The sequence below is a fragment of the Benincasa hispida genome, chromosome 12 (assembly GCF_009727055.1).
Source record: "Benincasa hispida cultivar B227 chromosome 12, ASM972705v1, whole genome shotgun sequence".
NCBI lineage: Eukaryota > Viridiplantae > Streptophyta > Magnoliopsida > Cucurbitales > Cucurbitaceae > Benincasa > Benincasa hispida.
In genome coordinates this window covers 34,117,408-34,141,849 of record NC_052360.1, presented here as the reverse complement: position 1 = coordinate 34,141,849, position 24,442 = coordinate 34,117,408, and the positions used below count along the sequence as shown (strand labels likewise).

Genomic DNA, 24,442 nt, shown 5'->3' with positions numbered 1-24,442 from the left:
TGGGCGTGTCTCGCTGCATGGGCATGCCTTGCCGCATAGGTGTGCTCTTGGCATAAGGCATCGGCGCATGGCTGCTCGGCAGACTCGGCAGTGCTCGATGCATAGGATGGGCGTCCGGCTTGCCCGTTCGATGCATAGGCAGGGCGCTCGGCATACATGCTCGATGCATGGGCTGCACACTTGGCCTCGGCGCATGGCCTGTGCGCTTGGCCTTAATGCATGGCCTGTGCGCTTGGCCTCGACGCATGACCTGTATGCCTAGCATGCTCACTCGACGCATGCCTCCAATGCATGCCCTGCTTGTGTCCACATGCCCTTGTGTTTGTTGTATGCAAGCCCTTGGCCATTTTTCAAGTCTTCTTCCTTCCATCCTCCATGCACTCTTGCGTTCAACATATTTAAGCCTCCCATATGCGTTTGGCCTTTTGGTCACCTTTTTGGATAATTTAGTACTAATGTTTTCCACTCTTTGCCCCAATATCCTACTTAGGATTTTTCTTCTCTATTTAACCTCCCACTTTAAATTTAGTGTTAGGGTCTTACACATAGACATATGAAGCATGTAGCAAACCACCGAGAGGTGTGCGTTGCACGAGTGTTGTGAGAAAATACTCTTTACTTAGTGTGAGGCTGTAGCAACGCTTGTCTGTGGGTGGTCGCAATGCTTGTCTATAAGCAAAATTAGCAGCGACTAACTGCCCAAGAGGGTAAGTAGTTGAATGCATTAAGCAAAGTAAGCAATGTTCCTAGAGATAGGAATAATCTTATGTCAACCATGCTTTATGTGATTACCTTGTCTTATGAGCGTATCATTCATCATTTGGGCATACTTGAGAGAGTAGTCTAAAAACCAAATCTAGGCTTGAGAGAGTCAGATTGGAACACATAAGCAAGAATAGAAGCTTAGGAATAAGTTCTGTTTGCTATTACACAGCGTATGCACCCTATAAATAGGATATGAAAGTATGCGGTCACATCGCATGCATCCAGAAGTAGGATACGGTGGAATGTGGTCACCTTGTTTATGTGTGGGAGCACGTGAGCAAAAATAGAGACTTAGACATAAGTTCTATCGACACTATCACATATGCATCGCATGCATCTTCGTCAAGTGTGTATAGTATAATCGTATAGCTTGCGTTGGCTGGGGTTACCCTTGCGATCAAGCTTATTGATGCGGTGAAGTCATCCCTGCCATCTTATCTATTTTCCCATGCATCTTATTACGCATTAACAATTGCCGTGTCTCTAACTCTCATAGTCATACTTCCATTGCTTAATCTATTTAGTTAGAAGTAGGAGTAGCGCATAGCCCTTAACATTCAATATTCTTTTATTCTTCGCCGCAACACATTACTTCATAACATTTAGCTACAAGTCCCTGAGTTCGACCTCGGATCACCTTGAGAAACTTACGATCTCATTATACTTGGTGAGAAAGCAAGAAAACTTGTGGCAGGAACGCATGGTCATTGCATAAATTCTTAGACGCATATTGCATATCCCTTAGTCCAACACATGACTAGTGATGCATGGAGAACGAATGATAAACGCATATTTATTTACTCTATTTTCCACGCATCAACTATCCTTAAAGTTTGTAACAAAATTTTGTTCTATATGCCATGTGCACAATCCATGAAATGCTGTGGGAAAAATGCACGAATAGCATTACCGATAGATACCATCCGATCAGACACAAACACCAGATTATCAGGTTCTCTGATACTGCATTTCAAGTTTGACATAAACCATTTCCATGATCGATTAATTTCATTGTCCACTATTGCATATGCTAGTGGGTATAATTGATTGTTCCCGTCCATAGAAACCGCAACCAACATGGTGCCTTTGTATTTTCCTTTCAAGTGTGACCCATCAATAATAATACAAGGTCGACAGCTTGCGAAACCTCTAATACAAGGCCCTAATGCCATAAACATATACTTGAAATGCACCTCATCTTCAAGTTCGATCTCAAAGACTGTACCCGGATTCTCTATTTTTAGTGCTTCTTTATAAGCATGTAGTATGAAGTATGAGTATTATGAAGTACCTCTAGTGAGATCATACGCAGCTTCCCTTACACGCCACGCTTTATCATAACTTATGTTCACACCATAATCTCTCCTCATATCCTCAACGATATGACAAGGTTTATAAATACGTTCTATTCCCGTGAACTTATCTTTAATGAGCTGACCAATAACCGTAGCAGTTGCTTGTCTATGGTCGTTATTCAAAATTCCAATGGAACATGTGTGCGAACTGCAGTACTTTGTGATCTTGAATATATCAGACCCCTTCCATTTTGACTGCACGAAGGCTCCACTTACATGTCTCCCAATACATTTGACATTGAACAGAGATTTGGTTGATTTTCTGACCTTAAATTCAAAATTTTTGTTGATGGACAGAATAGATAATCTCATTTTCAAGTCCTTTTTGCTAAAAAATAGTTGACCAACTTCAACGTCCTCTGTCCCAGATGAAGAAATGCCAAACATAATCAACTCTGTCCTATGACTTGAAGACACAAATGGTGGAACTACTGAAGCTGCTGTAGAACGACGCACATCTTCATGATCACGATCCATTTCATTCAATCCTGTTAGTTGCTCATTCACATCCACTGAAGGACCACGATCCATATAATCGAATGTTGATGGTACAGTATTGGTAGACAATGGAATATCATCCTCTTCCCGACGAAACTGATATGATTTCTCGTATTGTCTGTCCACAACCGTATCATCATAACTCACATTTCCAAACCCCATTCCAATATTTTCATCCTGATTAGACTTCAACGTTATAGCTATCTGAAGTCTACTAAGCTCTTCTCGCAAAAGAAGGAAGCGAACATCATCATCATTCATTATGCATTATGGAGAGGCTTCAAATTCAAGCTTATATTTAACTTTCAGTATAAGATCAAACTCTGAAGAACTGGCATTTGTAACCCTATAAATGCGAGATTTAAGTTCTTCATAATTCAATGTATGAGGCACAATGATTCCTCTCAACTGTCCCCCAATATACGAACTTTTATTCTCATCCCAATCACCTCCATATCGAATAAATAGTTGCTTTTTTGTCATCCTACAAAGCAAGAGAATATTTGTCATTAAGTTGTACAAGCAATTAAAATGTACTTTCGCTCTCTCTCTTAATCTCGCTCTCTTAATCTCACTCCCTCTCAAAATCTCGCTCTCTCATTCTCGCTCTTTCTCAAAATCTCGCTCTCTCTGTTACTCTTCCTCTTTCTTACTCTTTCCCAATACAAAATTTCATAATGCTACATTTCCAGAAATAACACAGCAAAAATAATTAAACAGACTCAACATAATTCACTTTTCTAAAAAAACTGTTCCGTTCTGAAAAAGCCGCGTCTTGGAAATCCCTGTTCGAAAAATCTCCGTTCAACAAAACACCGTCGAAAACCAAAGAAGTAATCACCTTTGAAATGGAGTTTAGATTTTAAAGAAATCACCATTGTATTGTGTTTAGATATTATTGATTTGATTTGAGGCTTCTTCGTGAAAATTGTCAAATCATTCGTACACTGGCGAACAATCACATCAAACCAGAGAATTTCAAGCGAGAGCGAGAGCGTTTAATCAGACGAGAGCGAGATTTACCTCGTGAGGCTGGTGTAAGGGCAATTTACGTATTTGGTATGACGATGATGTTAGCAGAGAGTCAATTGATATTATTTTTCAAAAATGGGTCATTTAACATTTTGGACCTAAAAATTGGGTCATCCATACAAATTTCCCTTTTTTTTTCTAGTCCACTTTTCGAAGTTTAGACCGCCTACTTTTCTACCGATTCCAATTTGAGTTTAGAGAACGATGGGTCAAGTTGAAAGCGTCGCCGCCGTATCGTCTCCGAACGATCTACCACAAAGCCGGAATTCATCCGCAAATCCCGTCTCCTCCGGTTCCTCTCCCCGTCCTCCCTCCATGGAGTCTCTGATTGCAGGTCCGTTTCCTTCTGTTTGATCTCTTCGTGTCTTTTTGTTCTGTTCATATTCTACGTGTCTGTAAAAATGACTCTGTTAGTGAACGAAGCGATCCTTTTCATATAAGAATGATTCATGTTCAAGAAATTGAAATTTCGGGTGCTAAAAGGTCTAAGGACTATCGTGAATTTCGTTAAATTTATTTTCTGCGGTAGTATCGGTTTTTATTCTTCATAGCATGCTTAGGCAACAGGAGAAATTAGTCTGCAGTATGGTCCGCTTTGGTGAAGGCATTATGTTCATCATCTACGGCCTGGTTTATTCATGGTAATAGGATTTATGGAACTTTGCTAGGTTATAAGCAAGTGATTGCATGGGTGACTGAGAGAGGCTGGTTGCTGAAGAATAAGGATTCTGGGAAGTGGGTTAAATTGGGGGACTAGGAGTTGTCACTCGAATTGGAAAGGGGAGCCAAGAAAGGATAGAATTAGAAGAACGGGTATTGGTCAGTTTCTACAAAGATATATACCCAAAAGGTTGTCATTGGAACACGGTAGATTGATTATGTTTGAGTTAAAAGTTGTTTTAGAAAAGGTTTTCAGAAAAGAACAATTGGGAGAGAGTTGTGGAAAAGTTAAAAAGGAGTTTGGCCTTAAGAACGGGCATGAGGAGCCTATTTATCAAATAAAGTGAAGTATAAAATGTTCCGCCCAATTAAAGTGGCATATGGGCTTGAGCTAGGAGAGTCAATGCAGTTTCAACCAGACAGTGATGCTTTATCTCAGCTCTCATTTTAAAAGATAGGAGAGACGAGATAATCTTACTGGACTCCTTGTTCTTCCGCTGTTCAGGAAATTAAAGCAGTGGCCAGTCTTGTCCACCATCAAATCGAAGGACTAGGATTCTTCTTTTAAGTTTAGTTTCAGTATGAAAGTTTGAATTGTTTGAAGGGAAAGATAGCCTCTTAGTTCACTTTTAAGGACAAATGGAAATGAAAATAAAATAAACTACAGTTACAATTAGTAAGTGCAAGCCTCAATAGATCTCAATGCAAAAGAACAAATGGTTTATCTGATTAGAAAATAAAAATTGACCTAGGAAGAGCAACCTATGAAAATGTCGAATTGGCAAGCTTTACAAAATGATACAAAATTGGATTGTTCACTGTAAGATGGGGTAATTAGAGCAAAGGAGCTGTTATCAACGAGCAAGTGTGTGACTCATCGACCCATATAATATATAGTGTACACACAAGGATTCTCGATCATGATTTCCTCCCCCTCCTCTATATGAGCCTTGGTTTCTATTAGACCACTAGTAATCCATGCTTAGCAAAGGAGGGCAAAAAAGGGAATTTACCTAACATCCTACTTGGAGAGGAAGTGGGACGTGAGAATTAGTTAGGGGAGGGGACCACTGTATTACCATATAAGGAATGTTGGTACTGTGGGGAGGGTGTCTTTTTGTGGTAAAAAGTAGAGTAAGGCTTGTAGAGGAGAGTCCTAGCCCTCTCAAATTGGCTGGTTGCTTCTTTCTTATCCCGCTCCCCCTGCACTCAGAATGTATCAACAACAAGCCAAAATACCATAACAAAGTACCACAAACATATATTGACCTTAAAAGTAGAAAGCAGTCTGGTGGTATCTTTTTTTGGTAAAAAGTAGAGTAAGGCTTTTAGAGGAGAGTCCTAGCCCTCTCAAATTGGCTGGTTGCTTTTTTCTTATCTTGCAAGCTTTTCCATTATTGTTCTCAGGATTAGGTTTCTTTGCTGTGTTTTGTTTGCCTTGTAATCAGACTGCTTTCTACTTTTAAGGTCAATATACGTTTTTGGTACTTTGTTATGGTATTTTGGCGCGGGTGCCTAACAAATTGGTATTAGAGTCCTAACATCCTGGGGTGAACAAGGAAAATGGCGCAACGACAGATGGAGGAGAGGATGGAGATGTACGAGAAAGACATAGCTGAGATGAAGGGCAGGATTGTAGGACTCTGCAAAAGCTTTGAGAAGCTCATAGTGGAAGTACGCAAAAGTAGCACCATGAAGAAGAGCGGTGATTTTGGAATGGTTGAGGGATCGCACTAGAAATCAAAAGGGAAGATAGAGGAAGTGGATTCAGCTGCCGTCTAGGGAACTGGAAATGATAAGGGTAATTACAAGCGTCTGGAGATGCCGGTTTTCGAAGGGGAGAATCTGGAGTCGTGGTTGACAGGGCAGAGCACTATTTCGAGATACATGAGTTAAGTAAGATGGAGAAGGTGAAAGTGGTCGTGGTGAGCTTTGCGCCAGATGAGGTGGATTGGTTCCTTGGAGTCATAATAGAAATCTGATCAGATCGTGGGGAGTGTTGAAGAAGAGGATGTTTGAGCATTTCCGACCCACTGTCGAGGGTAGCCTGGGCGCTTAATTACTAAGGATCAAACAAGAGGGTGCGTATGTCGACTACGTCAAGAAGTTTGTCGCCTATTCCATGTTGTTATTGGACCTGGCAGATGACGTTTTGAAAGACACTTTCCTGAATGATTGGAACTAGAGTTACAAGCGGAGGTAATTAGCCACCGACCAGTGGGCTTGGAGGCTTGCATGAGGGAGGCCCAATTGGTGAATGATCGTAACCTAGCCCTTAAATTATCCCTGAAAGAGTTGAAAGAGGTTGGGACCATAAAGGGGGAGGCCCAATCCAGAAATAAAATAAGTACGTCTACAAATAAAGGGAACCCTAAGGGGACGGAAGTAGGAAACACCAGACAAATTTCGATTCCCATTAAGGGAAATTATGGGAAGAAGGACCCATCGGTGAAGCGACTGTGACAGAGAGTATAGAGAACGGTTGGAGAAGGGGCTCTGTTTCCATTGCAATGACAAGTATTCACCAGGCATTGATGCAAGGTGAGGGAAAATCAGGAGCTGATGTTATTCATCACCAATGACGAATCAAACTTAGAGGAGGTTAGAAACAGCAGAGGGCGAAGAAGGTTCGGAATTAAATATGTTCGAGGTAGTGGAAGAGGCGGAAATTTCCCTGAGGTCGATGTTGGGTTTTTTCAAGAGAGGGACAATGAAATTAAAAGGAACAATCGATGGAAGGGAAGTTGTAGTCCTTATTGATTGCGGGGCCACACATAATTTTATCCATCAGCGTCTAGTGTCAGAATTGAAACTACCTCTATTGGAGACCACCAAGTACGGAGTGGTTATCGACAACAGAGCGACAGTTAAAGGGAATGGAATTTGCAAGGCATTGATGCTGAATTTACCCGAACTAGTGGTAATAGCCGACTTCCTACCAATCAACCTAGGAAGAATGGATGTGGTGCTCGGAATGTAGTGGTTGTTTGCAACGGGGTCCATGGGGGTGCATTGGCCATCCCTAATGATGTCGTTCGTAGTGTATGGGAAACAAGTAACTCTCTGAGGAGATCTGTCGCTCACTAAAACGGAAGTGACACTGAAGGCTTTGTCCAAGATGTGGGAAGAAGATGACCAAGGTTTCCTGATCGAATTTCAGAACACAAAAATTGAAGGGGACGCAGGGGCAGAACATGTATTGAATGACGGAAAAGTTGAGGCCCTTCTGGTAATGATCCAAGCGCTCTTGGAAGAGAGTGAAGATGTATTCGGTACACCAAATGTCCTTCCCCCAAAGTGGGTAGTCGACCATTAGATTGTGATCAGGGAAGGTCAAGCACTGATCAACGTGAGGCCATATAAGTATGGGCACACCCAAAAGGAAGAAATCGAAAAGTTGGTTGACGAAATGTTGCAAGCTGAAATCATAAGGCCTAGTCGTAGCCCCTACTCGAGCTCGGTTCTCCTGGTACAAAAGAAAGATAAAAGTTGGAGGTTCTGTGTTGACTACCGAAAATTGAATCAAGTGAGCATAGTTGATAAGTTTCCAATCCCGGTTATTGGAGAGTTTTTAGATGAATTACATGATTCAACAGTATATTCCGGACTGGATTTATGATCTGGTTACCATCAGATCAAGATGAGGGAGGAAGACATCGAGAAGGCGACATTTCGCACCCACGAGGGACATTACAAATTTTTTGTCATGCCTTTTGGATTGACCAACGCCCCGACAACATTTCAATTGTTAATGAATCAGATCTTCTGACCGTTCCTTCGTCGTTTTGTTTTGGTGTTTTTCGATGACATTTTGGTCTACAACCCCTAACATCACCACTCTTGAATTGCACTTAGCAGTCGTATTCAACGTTCTGAGGGATAACCACCTGTTTGCGAATAAGAAAAAGTGTGTTTTGCCAATATTTTATACAGTTCTTAGGGCATTGGATATCCTAGCGTGGAGTGGAGGCAGATGATGAGAAGATTAAAGTGATGCTACAATGGCCCCAACCCGAGAACGTGACCGAATTGAGAGGATTCTTGGGGTTAACCGGATGCTACAGGTGATTTGTTAAGGGACATGGCGAGACGGTAGCACCATTGAATAAGTTGCTGCAGAAAAATTCGTTTAGATGGGACGGGTAACCTCCAAGGCGTTCGAAGAGTTGAAAACAACCATGGCTACAATTCTAGTGTTAGCATTGTCGGATTTTTCTCAACCATTTGTGATTGAAATAGATGCCTCTAGGTTCGGTTTGGGAGCAGTTCTATCACAGAATAATAGGTCCATTCCCTTCTCCAGTCAACAATTATCCGCTCGAGCATAGGGGAAGTCAATATATGAGAGGGAGTTGATGGCAGTTGTGTTTTTTGTGCAGAAATGGAGACATCACTTATTGGGAAACAAGTTCACGGTGATCTCTAACCAGAAGGCATTAAAATTCCTAATAGAGCAATGAGAAGTGCAACCTCAATTCCAACGTTGGTTAACTAAACTAATGGGATACAACTTCGACATCTTTTATCAACTCGGACTGCAAAACAAGTAGTAGACACATTGTCTCGTTCACTGCCAGGAGTTGAGATCCTAGTGTTATCTACCTCGGCGTTGGTGGATGTGGAGATAGGTCTGAAAGAAGTCGAAGGGGATAAGGAGTTGCAACGAATTATAGTTGCTTTGGAGATCGATACTGAGGGCAAACCCAATTATCAACTTAAACATGGGAAATTGTTATACAAGGGAAGGTTAATACTCTCTAAATCCTTATCACTAATTCCAACACTACTTCACACATTTCATGACTCGGTTTTGGGAGGACATTCCGGGTTCCTTCGCACATATAAGCGGATGTTGGGTGAGTTGTTCTGGCAGGGAATGAAGTCGGATGTCAAGAAGTATGTGGATCAATGTGAAATCTACCAACGAAATAAGACTAAGGCAATAATTCCAGCTGGTTTGTTGCAGCCTCTGCCCATTCCTTATCAGATTTGGTATGATTTAACGATGGATTTTGTTGAAGGGTTGCCGAAGTCAGGGACAACATCATGGTGGTCGTGGATCGTTTGAGTAAATATGCTCACTTCATACGCCTTAAGCATCCATTTTCTGCTAAGGAGGTAGCAGACTTGTTTGTCCATGAGGTGGTGCGCCACCATGGAGTCCCCAAGACCATAATCACTGATTGAGATAAGATTTTTCTCAGCAATTTTTGGAAGGAGTTATTTACAATGATGGAGACAGTATTAAAGTAGAGCACCGCGTTCCACCCCCAAACAGATGGACAAATGGAAAGAGTTAATCGTTGCCTAGAAACTTACTCGCGCTGCTTCTGCAATGAGCAACCAACCAGATGGAGCACTTGGATACCATGGGCTGAGCTATGGTATAGCACAACCTTCCACGCATCTATAAAAACAACCCCTTATCAGGCAGTATTCGGGTGGCCGCCACCACCTCTTATATCTTATGGGTAGAAGAAGATGTTGAATGATCTTGTTGAACAAAAGCTAATGGCAAGAGATGCAGCCCTTCGAGCCCTGAAGGACCATTTGGTAATAGCTCAAAACCGAATGAAGAAGCAAGTAGACTTGAAGAGGTCTCGGAATTAGTGTTTGAAGTTAGGGAGGAGGTGTTCCTGAAACTTCGGCCATACAAACAACGATCGTTGGCGAAAAAGAGGTGCAAGAAACTTTCCCCTCGATTCTACGGGCCCTACAAAGTACTGGAACAAATTGGGGAAGTAGCATACAAGTTAGAATTACTCGATGAGGCCAGTTGTTTTTCATGTGTCACAGCTGAAAAAGAAGTTGGGGAACAAGACACTTGTGCAACATCATCCACCGGTTTTGACAGAAGAGTTCGAACTCCAAATTATACCGGGAGCCATACTTGGGGTGTGTTGGAATGGAGAATTAGCAACAAATGAATGACTGGTGAAATGGAAAAACCTTCCGGAGAGTGAGGCCACTTGGGAGCCGGTCCATAGATGAATGAACAATTTCTCATGCTCCACCTTGAGGACAAGGTGTATCTAGAGGAGGGGGTATTGTTAGACCATCAGTGATCCATACTTACCAAAGGAGGGGCAGAAAAGGGAATTTACCTAACATCCTACCTGCACAGAGGAAGTGGGACGTGAGAATTAGTTAGGGGAGGGGACCACTGTATTACCATACAAGGAATGTTGGTACTGTGGGGAGGGTATCTTTTTGGGTAAAAAGCAGAGTAAGGCTTTTAGAGGAGAGTCCCAGCCCTCTCGAATTGGCTGGTTGCTTCTTTCTTATCTTGCAAGCTTTTCCATTATTGATCTCGGGATTAAGTTTCTTTGCTGTGATTTGTTTGACTTGTAATCAGACTTCTTTCTACTTTTAAGGTCAATATACATTTGTGGTACTTTGTTCTGGTATTTTGGCTTGTTGTTGGTACTTTCCAAGTGCAGGGGGAGTGGGTGCCTAACAGTTTCCTCTAAGTTAACCTTGCATTCTGTCTATTCTGACCAGATGAGAAAGAAAAGAGTATTTTGTTTGAAGATTTTATTTTGTGAATCTCCTCCAGCAATATTGTTATGAGTATGACGAATAATCATGTTGCCTCCATGCACGAAGTGCAGCTGGTCAATCTTTGTTCAAATGCAATTTTATGAAATTTAGCCTGCTTTTGCAAGTTTGCTTTGATTATGGCTACAATCAGTGTGTATTGTCATCTGACCTAGACAGAATTTAGTGAAAGAAAATCCTCATTGGATTTATAGCCACCGACAGGTTTTATTATTTTAGTCTTCACTGAGTGAGGATAATCAGCCATCTTTGTAGTTATCTTTACTTGCAAAAGTCCATGTTTGCTGAAGCATTATTCTTCTTCAGCACTTGATTGGATGCTAAGCAACGACTTGATGCATCTGGCGCCTTATGTTGTGTGTCCTATGACTTAAAATTAAAATTTCAGCTGTCATTTAATTGGATGCCAAGAAAGGATTTTATGCATCTGGCGCCCTACATCTTGTATCCTGTGACTTGAGAAACAGTTTCAGCTGTCATTTATTTGTAAAACCACCTCCTGAAGAAGTTAATTGACTGCCATTTAGGAGTCAGTGTTTTATATTTTCAATTAGCAAGTTTCGTGGGTCTGTCTGTTGGTTGGCATTAGAATGTGGGAGGATAAACACAATGGACATCATCTGTCATTTTCTTGCTACTGCGAGGTGTCCTTCATGCTTCAAGTCTGTAGTTTCTAAGAAGTGGAGGCCACTTTTGTCGTCACAGGATGTTGTATTGATCTAATTTGTGAGAGCTTACTTTGTTATGTAGACCAGACGGCTTATCGGAGGCCATCCAATTGAAACCTTTCCAGTGAAGACTTAACCTGAGTTGCAACAAGCTTTGACTGCAAGTTAGCAAGTAGGTTATTCTATAGTTCTTCATTGACGGAATTTATTTAAGTGAACACTAGCCATTGTTGCTTCATAGCAACATAAAAGTGAGGTTTTCTACAGACTAACCATTGAAGTCGTGAGATCTTATTCAAGGGGGTATATTACAGATTACACATGAAGCCAACTACCTCACGTATGAAATACTAAGCTGGCATCACAAAAGACAACAGAAAAAACTGAGTAATGCAGCCATTTAATCAGAGAACAGAATGATATTATTTGTTTAGTGTGCTTTAACTATTCTTTGTTTAAAATTTTATTATAGTTTAAGTACACATAAAATGAAATATTATATGAAGTATCCGTTGTACTAGTTCTCTTTAGTGTTAGATTTGAGCACATGTTAGATAATCAACAACTTTTTCATTCTTGCAGAAGCTGCAGCTTATGGTAATGAAACAAATGAGGTTTGTCCACTTTAAAGATATAAGCTTCCTTTTGAAATTGGAATAGAAACCAAGAAGTTGACCCATGCTTCTTTCAGTCTCTTGATGCCAAAGCTAACAGAGCGTTAGAGTGCCCCTGCATAGCTGACCTACGTAAAGGTCCATGTGGGGTCCAGTTTTCTGATGCTTTTCTTTGCTTCTTTAAGAGTACTGCCGAGGAAAAGGTAAGGAAATAGAAGGAACTGCCACATTTTATATAGTTTTTAAAGGAAAAAGAAGTTACGGCAAAGCCTTTTGGTAGAATTATATTTTTTAATCGCAACCCTGCCACATTTAGCTTTTAAAGGAAAAAGAAGTTACGGCAAAGCTTTTTGGTTAAATTATGTTTTTTGATCGCAACCGTGTAATTGTAGTCAATTTGGTCTCTTGTATAGTTATAAAATTTCATTATGATTTGTACATTTTTGTGGTTAGAACTTACCAAATGTCTTCAGACATTAGGGAGAGAGAAGGAATTCGACATGGCATGGCATATAAGTTCCATAACATGATGTACAAATTTGATACATCACATCGGTTGAAAAACACGAAACAGCACCCTTCTCTGTTGAAAAGTAGAAGGGCTATAACTAATCTTGTTTAACACTGCAACTAATTATGCTCGTTAGATTTCTATTACATTTTTTTATAATTAAAATTCAACTACAAACTTCTTTAGCATTTGATATTTTTGGATTTTTACCCAAGGGTAAACAACGCTTGAACCTAGCTCAACTGGTTTAAGTAGATCCTTGACCAAGAGGTTAGATGTTTAAATCCTCACAACTCCACTTGTCGTGTTGAACTCAAAAATTAAAGAATAAGCAAAATTTGTAAATGTTTAAGAACTAAATTCGTGAAGTTATGAGGTTGATTTTTCATTTTGCCTTTTTTTTTTTGAAATTTTTATTCTTAAAAATCTTTGCAAAATTTGTGGTACATACTAACAGCCAAATTGTGATGTTTTCCAAAGGGATCGGACTGCGTGCATCCTTTTGTGGCTTTGCAGAGCTGCATAAAAGCAAATCCAAATGCGTTCTCGAAGGATATCTTGGACGATGAAGATGAAGAAGAGAAGGAAAGGGAAAAAGAAAAGGCTGAAAAGCCAACTCAAGATTACAGAGTCATTCCTCCTTCATGGTCTAGAGAACCTCAAATTCCCAAGTCCAAGCTTTAGCCCAAACCTCCATTTTGTCTATCCTGGTATGATTGTTATGATTATTTTATTGGCGATGTAATATACATTCTTATACATCCCAAAGTATACCAGTATAATGAATAAGTTTGAGATTCTATTAGTTACATCGTAGCAATATCCCTGATTTTTCAATTTCTTTGCTTCCTAGAGCATTTTAAAATCATCATATTTAAAATATAAATTAAATATGAATGTATCAAACATGCGTTTACGAGTTTATGCAATACTAGGGATGCTGTGGTTGTAGAAATGTAACTCGAGAACCAAAAAAGCATATAGAGAGTATTTTTGGTAGTGACCAAGATAGCTTTCAATGACAAGTATGGTTATGGGATTACAAAGATTCTTGTAATTAAAAAATTTGAAGGCACGTAGATTTTTTTTGGATTATAAGACATGTCTGAAACTTCTCTAAGGCGGGAAATTTCTTTCTTGAATCTCAAAATGATTTTGGCTGCCTCTCTTAATCTTTGGTTTGTGATTCTACTATTTTTGTTGAGGGCCAAAACTTCAAGTGGCTGTTTGGTTGAGGAAAAATGTGATGATAATGATCTGTAATGTAGAAATAGCTATTCAATTCCAATAACATACTCTGCCAAAAAAAATTTTACATGTAGAAGATAATTGGATACATCTTTTTCTCCTTTCCAAACATGCCCTTGATTGAGTACAAGATCAAAACTAATTTTCAAAAGAATAAGAAACTAAGTTGGCCACTGCAAACTTTTCTTTAAGGCTTTTTATTGATAGGTCACTTATTTTTGAGGTTTCAAGAATCAATTTGTGCAATAAGTTGATCCAAGACAGTAGGATCTGCAAGTGTTGAGGTATCTCCAATCTCATCCAACTGCTTGGATGCAATTTTTCTCAAAGCTCTTCTCAATATCTTTCCACTCCTTGTTTTTGGCAGCTCATTTGCCCAATGTATTTTATCAGGTGCTGCAAATGCTCCAATCTGAAAGTATAATATCAAAATATTTCACCCTTAATTATTCTTTTACAATCCTCTTAAGTTCATATTTTTGAAATTGTTGACTAACTTGTGTTCGAATTGTTTGTATTAGGCTTTCTCGGAGCTCTTCACTTTGAGGAACTCCTTCAACTAGCGTAACAAATGCACGAATACTCTGCCCCTTAACCTGAAGACGAGAGAGGTTAAATTATAAAATTCAGTCCCTACACTTTGATTTATATCCTCTGTTAGTTCCTGTTTTTAAGAGCGTCTATCGAACCAATGTTAGTTGATCCAATACGACATAATAAAGATCACAAATGGCACAAAGAAGTTGAAACTTGAATCAAGTAGAAATAGTTGTGACCTCATGATCAATCCCAATCACTGCAGCTTCTGTACAATGAGGATGTGAAACTAATGCAGATTCTATTTCTGCTGTCCCAATTCGATGTCCACTGCATAATATAAAGTTTTTAGACCATATTTTATGTGTCTAAACATGTAAATAGTCTAGTCTTTTGTCGATAAATCTAACAAAAGCTTGAATTCATTTCATAATCTAACACTTAACCTACCCTACCACATATATTTAAATATATATCAAATATAAGTTAAAAATAAAATAACTCGAAATGTTAGATATTTACAAGATTTTAACCTGACATGAAAAGTAGTTTCTTTTTTGTTATTTGACTCTGATAAATATCAACACGTTCTTCTATCTAAAAATGTGAAATGTTATAAAATTAAGTACCTTATTCTAAAAATATGTTTGGAATCAAGTGTTTAACTATATTTTTTAATACTTAAAAACACTCTTTAAACACTTTAAAAGTCATTCCAAACAAAATCAAAATACTGAATTGTTGAAAAATACAAATTATTTGGATATCACACATACATCAACTCATTAACATCACTTGTTTGAAGAAAATGAAATATGTATACCTAACATTGAGAACATCGTCGACTCGTCCAGTAATCCAGATGTATCCGTCTTTATCCCTAAATGTCGAACATAATAAGATCAGGAATAACATACATAATTACTATCTAAATCAAATCAAATGGTTTCATTAAAGCCAATTAAAGAAAAGAAAAAAAAAAACTTGACCTAAGAAACATGAGTTAAAAGTCACCTGGTACAACCATCACCAGTGAAATAATATCCTGGAAATGGCTTGAAATATGTGGTTTCAAATCTGTCATGATCTCCATAAAGTGTCCTCAATGCCCCTGGCCATGAACCTTTTATACATAAGTACCCATTGCCTTCTCCTTCTATTTCCTTCCCCTCTTCATCCACTATCACTGCCTGCATCGACGTTAGGTTAGGTCGGTTCGGTTCGTTTCGATTTTTGACTATGATATAAATGTGTGGGCATATGTAATGCTGTGGTAGGATGGTAGGTACTTCTTCGATTAACTTTAGACTAGGCATAGAATTAATATATTATTTCATTACATAGTATCTATCATTTCTTTTGTATTAAGTTTATGAGAGTATGTGTCAGTGCCACTAGTGTTTTAGAATTTTCTAAATTGTATAAAGATAATAAAGAAAATAAAGTTTATCACTTTTTTAATTCAATAAATATTGGGTCATAATGTAATGTGCGAATTTTTTGAATTGAAAATTTGACAAATCAGTATTATAAGTTCATCAACAATTGTTAGGATTACAACTAATTGTAGTCAACAAAAACAAGCTATTATCAAAGTCAACCAACAATTAATGAATTTAGGTTAAAAAAATTAGAGAAAAATATCAATCTAGTTGTTAGGTTTTGAGTCGTCTTCTTCTTCTTCTTCTTCCTTTTTTTTTTTTTTTTTTTTTTTTTTTTTTTCTTCCTCTCTCTCAATATGTAGGGTAAGAGAATCTAATTTCTAACTTCGAAGTGATAGTACGAGTAATATATTTATTTTTTGACTGGTTTTTATTTAAATACTAAAGTTTTATAATGTTACACTATTATCCACGAATTTTGTATTTAATTTCTATTTAATCATAAGTTTCAAAATATTACATTTTATTCTTTGAGATTTTTTTTTTTTTTTTTTTTTAATTTTTAACTAAATACTCACTTCTAATCTCTAGTTTTAATGCTTATTGATGAACATAAAGATTAAATTAATTATAAGTAAATTAATTTTCACTAATTTGTAAACACTATTAACATTAATTAAAGAAATTCACATCATAATTATTTTAAACTAACTAACTGAAAATTACATCAAATACTAACATAAGTATTCGTAAAAAATTAATGATACAAATGTAAAATATTGAAACGTAAGGATGAAATAAAAACTTAGAGTAAAAGTGTAACACTTTGATACTTAGAGACCAAACGAAAACTAAATACAAAATCTAGGGACTAACAAATATTATTTCTTAAAAAAATTATTAATTTGTAAATTTTATATAAAATGTTATACAATAATTACATTTAGAAATGATAAAAGGGTGTAGTTTTAGATGAAAGAACCTGGACTCCAAAAAATGGGAAAGTAGCAGAACCAGGCTTCAATGGCCATGCCCCTGGCATTGGAGTAATCTACGTCCACAAACCATATACTTTAATTAATTAGTTCAATACTAAAAATTTTTCTAATTTATATTTTTAAAAATGAAATATGTGCATATAATTGCCATGAACTCAACAACAACTAGGTTTGGCAAAGATCCACGCAGGTCCCCGCCTCTAGTTTGACCGAGGATGAGGTCAAATTAGGGATCCTAACCGGGTCCTCGGTCGGGGACGGGGAGGTTATCCCCGCCTCCGTCCCCGTCTCCATCTCCGTCCTCGATTAAATTTTTATTTTATATATATAAAAGTCGGGAATGGGTCCCTAAGGGGACCCGTTTTCCTGATGAGAAATCCCCGTCCCCGAGGGGGAAATACCCTGCGAGAACGAGGACGGAGACAGAGTCCCCGCCTCGACCCGGCTCCATTGCCAACCTAACAACAACAACAATAATAATAAAATAATTACCATGGCGGCACCGGTCTCTGTTTGCCACCACGTGTCCAAAATAGGGCACCGAGAGTCACCCACCACCTTATAAAACCACCTGTATATCTAATTCATCACTTTTTTATATAAAAAAATATTACATTACAAATATAAGGTTATAAGATAAGTAAAATGAAAATCAGACGCTTACAAGTGCATACAAAAAATGTGATTGAATTTATAAAATTTAATGATAACGAATTATTGGTCAGTAGTCGAGGTAAGTTTGCATTTTTACTCCAAGAAGTAATTTTTAAAAGTAAAAAACGAGGTAAGTTTGAATTTTTACTCCAAGAAGTAATTTTTAAAAGTAAAAAAAAATAATTAATATATAGTTGAATTTTAATTACCTCCATGCAGCTGGATTAATTGGCTCGCCTGCACTTCCAAGTACTCGTAGAGATTTTCGAGAGTAACGCCTAACATGCTGCATCCATAATTTCGACCCATTATAAATTTAGTCTATAAATTTTAAATTAAATTATTTTAAGGTTGCAATGTAATCATAAACCTTTTATAATTGTTTCAAAATTGAGACATAGTATGAGTGTAGTCTATTAGAGAGTATGCGAATCCATCTCAAAACTAAATGACAATAAGAGGAGTAACCCATCTATCTTATAAAGAGTGTGAGTCCCCTTGGTCTTTTCAATGTGGAATTCTCAACATAGTCACCTACACACGGTTTGAAGTTTCGATTTTCTATACTATTTTAGAGGATTTCTACTCCAACTATAGGTTTGAAATATTTATGAAAGATGAAGAGTAATATTAAAACTTTTGAAAGCTTGAAACAAATAGTAAGTTCCAAGGGATTGTCTTACAATTTAGCATAAATTTCTATAGTTGGATTTATTGTTTTTTTTATAAAAATATCATTTTGGTCTATATATTTTGGGACTGTTTAATTTTAGTCTTATACTTTTTGTAAATATTAAATTTAGTCTCTATAATTAGTTTTTCGTTGATTTTCAAAAGGAATATTTTTTTGGTTATTTATTAGTATTTTTTTATAATTTAAAATATATTCACATATTGTATCTCTTTGCACGAAAATTATTATTATCATTTAACCAATTTCAATTTCAATTAAAACTAAATTTAAGTTTCATGAGACAGTAATAATTGAGCAAAGTAGGGACAAAATTGGTATTTTAACTATTATTTTCTTTTTTAAATTTAAACGAAAAACATTAAAAAAAAAAAAAAAAAGTAAAAGAAAGGGAATTACCTCATCACCATCCCGCATGAGAGAACGGATCAAAGTGGGAGCAGTGAAGAAAACGGAGACTTTGTATTTGTCCACTATTTCCCAACACCTCCCTGAATTTGGATAATTTGCAACCTACACCCAATCCATTATTTATTGTATCAACATTTTCTATATACTATCTTTTTTTTTTTTTCCTTTTCCGACGCGCAATGCCTACTCATAGGGAGTTTATGCAAGGTATATATACCGTTGGGAGTTAGTAACTCTCGACGGGATCAACGAAACGACGGTAATTCTCCTATTCTCTCGACAGTTTCAACACCATCAGGAGTTTGATATACCAATTGGATTTTTTCGTTCAATCTCCCGACGACTGTTTACCCGTAGGGAGACAAATTTAGTCCCTAAAACTTTGATAATATTTGTCTAGTCTCTAAACGTTCTATAGTTTCAATTTAATATATTTCTATTACTAATATTGTTATATTGTTTCTTAGATGTTGATATGACATTACACTAGAGTGTAATTCGATTAGATATTATGAAGAAAAAAATTAATAATTTAATTAACAGTGTTAAAGGAATGAACCACATAAAATTACTATTATAGTTCATAGAACATTAATACATATTAAGAAGTAAAGAGTAAATAGACAAAGCCATCAAAATTTAAGAACTAATGTTATGAAATATTTAACTAGTAGTTATTATTGAAGTGTAAATGTAAATTCGAATATAGCTTAATAGATTAGATACTAATTTATCATCTTTAAAGTTCATACCTTAATTCCCTACCCTTTCTATAAAGAACTATAAAAAAATATGGAAGTGAAAATGAAATTATCATGATGTTAATTAAGTAGTTACCCCTTCATGAATAACAATAGTGGCTGCATTAAGCAGTGGCCCATATGTCACGTAACCGTGCCCCGCACCCCAACCGCAATCAGCCGTGGACCTTAAAATAATAAAAAGAAGGGACAATTGTAAATATAGAAATTAGATCTAAAGGTTAAATGTAAAAGAATTTACAAATATAACAAAATTTAGATAATTTTTAAAGTCTATGAGTGATAAATCATTTTACTATATTTGTAATTTTTTTTAAAAAAATGTTGTTATACATTTAATTATTAGTCCTAAAAGTACTACTAATTATAATTACACTAAAGTTTAAACTAATTGTATATAATATTCTAAAAAAACTTTAAATCAATCATATAAAATTTAAACCTAAATTAAAATTAAGGATATTGATGTGTTACTCACCAATAAATATCAAAAGGTTTATAGTCAAAGACATATTTGAAACTGGTTCCAACGTACACCATATATCCACCTGTTGTATGAACTACACCCTATTCCACATATAAAATTAAATAGTTAAATATTATCACTTAATAAAAATATATATAAACTAATAATAATGTCAAAAATATGATTTCTCTTGCCCATTCTATAAATTTAAGAAATTTTCACAAATAGAAAAAATATCAAATTATTTATAGAAATAGCAACAAAATTTTTTTTTGATAGATCTTGATAGACTTCTATAAATTTCTATTACTATACCGATAGATTTTTATAAATTAAAATTTTCGTTCTCCTTATTTTTTTTATTTTTGGAAATCTCTTTTCTAATTTCATAAAATTTGAAACTCACTTAAGTTAGAGAGTAATAATTAATTAGAAAAAAAGGTAAGTAAATACCTTAGGCTTTCCAGCACTCCCACTTGTGTAAAGCAAAAAAAGAGGATCCTCAGCATCAACCCATTCCACATCACAATTCTTTGAATATTTAGGAATAACATCCTAAAACAATAATAATAAAAAAATTAAAAGAAAACGAGTCAATTTTTAAATAATCTAAATAGCTTGTCCACAAATAACTCAATATATATATATATATATATATATAGCTAAATTTCAAAAACGTTTTTAAAACATTATTATGAAACAAAGTCTAATTATTTTAAAATATATTTCAATTTATAATTTAAAATTTTTAAGAAGGCTATTCTTTAAAAAGAAAAAAATATATAAAAAAACAATAAACCTGCCACCATATATCTCTTCCTTCTTTCCATGGGGTGCTTTCTTTCTTCAAAGTTGATTTATTTTCATAAACCAAACATGAATCTGCCCAACAAATTTAAAAGTATTATTTAAAATCTTTGATATTTTTTATTAACCTATATATTGACTGAAATATAAATATAAATGTATTATATATTCATTTCCCTACATTCACCTTTATATCTTTTATTTCTAAAATTAAAAAGATAAAAAAAATATTTGGGTGCATTTTGGACTGCAGCTTTTTTGTGTAACTCACCCAATAATCCAATCACAATCTACCACGTGACAAACTTATTTTTCTTTTTTAAAAATATTTTTAAATTTATTTTTCTATGTGATGGATGAGGGTATAGGAAGATGGATGCAACCTAGGTCGCATCTAAGTACTACTTAAAAAAAATTATGAGATAAGCTAATAATTTATTATATAATAATAAATTATAAAATTTTTAGAAATTAATTAGTTCTAATTAAGTGGATTAAATTAAATAGCATACCAATAGAATGGCCATGTTTGGCTGATTGGATGAGGGCAGCATCAACAATGTCTTTAAGAAGGATGGTTTTTGAGCCTCTTTTTGCAGCATTGCAAGTAATCAAAGCTTTTGGTTTGCAATCAATTATTCTTTGAGCAAGTGATTCAGAAGAAAATCCAGCAAATACAACCTTATATTATACACCCAAATATATCAATATCATTTTTTTCAACTATACATTATATATAAAAGGCATATTTTCTTAAAAATTTAGGAACCAAACGTGTTTTTAATCTAAGATAATAAAGGGCATATACATACCGAATGGATGGCACCAATGCGAGCACAAGCCAACATTGCAATGGGAAGTTCCATAATCATAGGTAAGTAAATCACAACAGTATTTCCTTTTTTAACTCCAATATCTCTCAAATAATTACCAACCTAATCAACATTAATATAAATTTACATAAATTTTCATTAGTCTTCAAGAATACACAATAATGTTACATAAAAACAAGCTAACACTGTGGAACTGATTATAAAGGTTGCTTGTGATAATAATTTGATTTTTAATTTTTTTGTTTCAAAAAGATTTTTTTATTAGTTTTTAGTAACCTCTTTATATTGATTTTCATCTTTTATTAATATACATTTCAACTCTTGGTCAAAGTTTTAAAAAATACTCTTTTTTTAATAAAAAAACTAATTTTTATATAGTTTTCAAAATGATTTAAAAATATCTGTGTAGAATAGATAATAAAGCAAGAAAATTCATCTATAAAAAATATTGTTTACAAGCATGAAAATTCATCTATAAAAAATATTGTTTAAAATAATTACCAAATGGATCATCCATTAAAAGTAATTTTTAATTAATCTATTTTTAAAATACTTTTTACATATTATTATAGGTTTTTAAATAGTAAATATTTTTAATAATCTAAACCACTAAAAAATCTATATTAGATAAACTTTACATTATAAGAAAAAAGGATTTTATTTAAAAAGTATATATTTTTTAAAAAATTATTCCAAACATACCAATAATGTTACGTTGTATTCTAAACAAAGTTGTAAAAAATTAAAAAGGATAGTTACAAATATAGACATTAAACCCAAAGTATCAGCAGATATAACATAATAAATAGTCTACCGTGATAGACCATATTATTGGTAGGAGTCTATTAGTGATAGATCATATCACTGGTAAGAATCTATCCACAATAGAAGTCTATCGACTTGTCTATATTTGTAATTTTTAAAATGATGTTATATACTTGGTTATTATTTCTAAAAATCCTACGCATTGTAATTATAGTTAGTTGTTTAAACATGATGTTTTATATATTCTCAAAATTTTATAATAAAAATTATTATTTTTTTAAGAAAAATTGAAGTTATTCTTAAAAAATAACTAAAAGGCACAGCCCATAGATGCACATGCATTAGAAATTTTTTAAGTGTAAACATCTTTTTGACCAAATATATATAAAAAAGATATTTGACAAAAAAAAAAAAACCCATTTTTTAACATAAAAAAGAGGAAATAAAATTAAGAAGATATGAAAAATAAAGAAAAAAAATAAATAATACTTGGGAAACTTGGTGGAGGAGGTTGGTGTAGGTTAAAGAAGCCTCATAGCCAGGCTCATTTCCCTCCCAATACATTGCAATTTTATCTCCCAATCCAGCTTCAATGTTTCTATCAATGCAATTATAGCAAATATTTGTGATGCCACCCTTGAACCACTGTCCAAATAAATAAATAAATAACTAATAAAATTAAGAAAAAATGATCTTAAACAACAAATAAAAGTGCCGTAAATATTTTCAAATATAGCAAAATATCATAGTCTATCAATATCTATCAGTGATATATGATAATAATATATTGTTGTCTATCACTGTCTATCATTAATAGACAATAACCTTTTGCTATATTTGTAAATATTTTCGATTATTTTTCTATATTTAAAAACAATCTAAAATTTATTATATGAATCAATATATTTATTATAATTTTATAATTCATTTTAAAATTTCAAATTTTACCAACATAAATGTAGGCGTTTAGGATTTCCACTATTTTGATTCTAAAAATAATTTTAAAAATAAAACTCTAAGCATTCATTTAGATCCTATTTGGTAATCATGTGGTTTTTGTCTTTTTTTTTTTTTTTTTTTTTGAAAATTAAGTCTATTTCATCTATATTTCTTATAATAATTTACATATTTTTAAATACAATGGTTGAATTATTAATCAAATTCTAAACACAAAAACAATTTTTTAAAAATAATTATCAAACGGTATGTTAGATATTTATTTTGAAAATATAAAAGAGAATATATTAGGGAGGGTTACCTCTATATTAATCTTGCCTTTGGTAATATCAAGGTTTCAATGACGGCTTGATGATGATTCCACTCCTTTTTCCAGATAGAAACTCAGATGATGCAATTTCGGACCAAAATTTTGAAGGTTCTTCAATGGATCTTTTGTACATATCCAAGTACTTAATTCCAAAAAAAAAAAAAAAAAAAGGACATTAAATAATTATTTAATGTCTGAGTAGTTGCCAAGAATGGGGTAAAATCTAAATTAAAGAAAAATGTGCTTGTTTTAAAAAGGGTTCATTTAGTATTTTTTTTTTGGGGATAATTCAGTTATACTTTTATTTTTTAAAGATTTTTTTAAATACACATTGATGGGTCATTTTAGGGTTGTATAGCAATTTTAGAAAGAAATGAAGTCTCGATTCATTGTTTTTATCTCTTTTAAAATAAATAATAAAAGTTGGTCAGATTATTTTTCTTACTTATATAGGATGTATATATATTTTTTTAGTGTAATAATAGAATGAATCGGAGATTCAAATTTCTAAACTTTTGATAGGTGATATATATATTTTATGCAAGTTGATACTTAAATACAAAATTAATATTGTAAAAATTAAATAGGAATAAGTATATATATAGTAACATTAAAATTCAAATTAAAAAAAAGGGAATTTTCGAAACTAGAAAAATAAGGAAAATTATTTACACAAAATAACAAAATTTAGTCTTTTTTACTAAAGGTTGATAGAGATCGATAGAAGTCTATCGGTGTCGTCTATCAGTGATAGGGACTGATAGATGTCTATCAGTGATAGACACACTGATAGAAGTTTATCTGTGTCTATCAGTGTTTTTCTTGCTATTTCTGTAAATAATTTGACATTTTTTTCTATATATGAAAACTTCTCCTAAAAAGAATTAAAAAATTAAAAAATTAAAAAGAAAAAAAACATTATTAAATAGATTTTAAAGGGAAAAATTGTGAATTGTGAATG

The 24,442-nt window shown here is 34.5% G+C and overlaps 2 protein-coding genes across 10 annotated transcripts; one reads left to right on the top strand and one right to left on the bottom strand.

Moving 5' to 3' along the window:
- Positions 1 to 3,811: 3,811 nt before the first annotated feature.
- On the top strand, positions 3,812 to 14,689 carry LOC120068314 (mitochondrial intermembrane space import and assembly protein 40 homolog). Of its 9 annotated transcripts, none has more exons than XR_005479164.1 (7): positions 3,812 to 3,984; positions 12,119 to 12,150; positions 12,228 to 12,353; positions 13,142 to 13,371; positions 14,141 to 14,193; positions 14,277 to 14,302; positions 14,431 to 14,689. XR_005479164.1 is itself a non-coding variant. In XM_039020033.1 (5 exons), exons 1-4 carry the CDS (start codon positions 3,855 to 3,857, stop codon positions 13,343 to 13,345), a joined length of 492 nt encoding a protein of 163 aa, XP_038875961.1. In that variant the 5' UTR covers positions 3,812 to 3,854; the 3' UTR covers positions 13,346 to 13,371; positions 14,431 to 14,689. The 9 variants fall into 9 exon arrangements, 1 of the variants encoding a protein (XP_038875961.1); XR_005479160.1 differs by having other exon boundaries at positions 14,277 to 14,327; XR_005479159.1 differs by having other exon boundaries at positions 14,133 to 14,193; positions 14,277 to 14,327.
- On the bottom strand, positions 14,136 to 23,623 carry LOC120068313 (acetyl-coenzyme A synthetase, chloroplastic/glyoxysomal-like). The gene is given in 18 exon segments (XM_039020032.1): positions 14,136 to 14,321; positions 14,407 to 14,505; positions 14,686 to 14,776; positions 15,270 to 15,326; positions 15,461 to 15,636; positions 16,811 to 16,879; positions 17,319 to 17,397; positions 17,690 to 17,766; positions 18,571 to 18,684; positions 19,420 to 19,510; positions 19,822 to 19,910; positions 20,263 to 20,364; positions 20,609 to 20,691; positions 21,129 to 21,297; positions 21,429 to 21,551; positions 22,704 to 22,859; positions 23,473 to 23,529; positions 23,531 to 23,623. Coding segments are annotated over 18 exon segments (1,902 nt in total). The 5' UTR covers positions 23,615 to 23,623.
- Between the last annotated feature and the right edge of the window lie 819 nt (positions 23,624 to 24,442).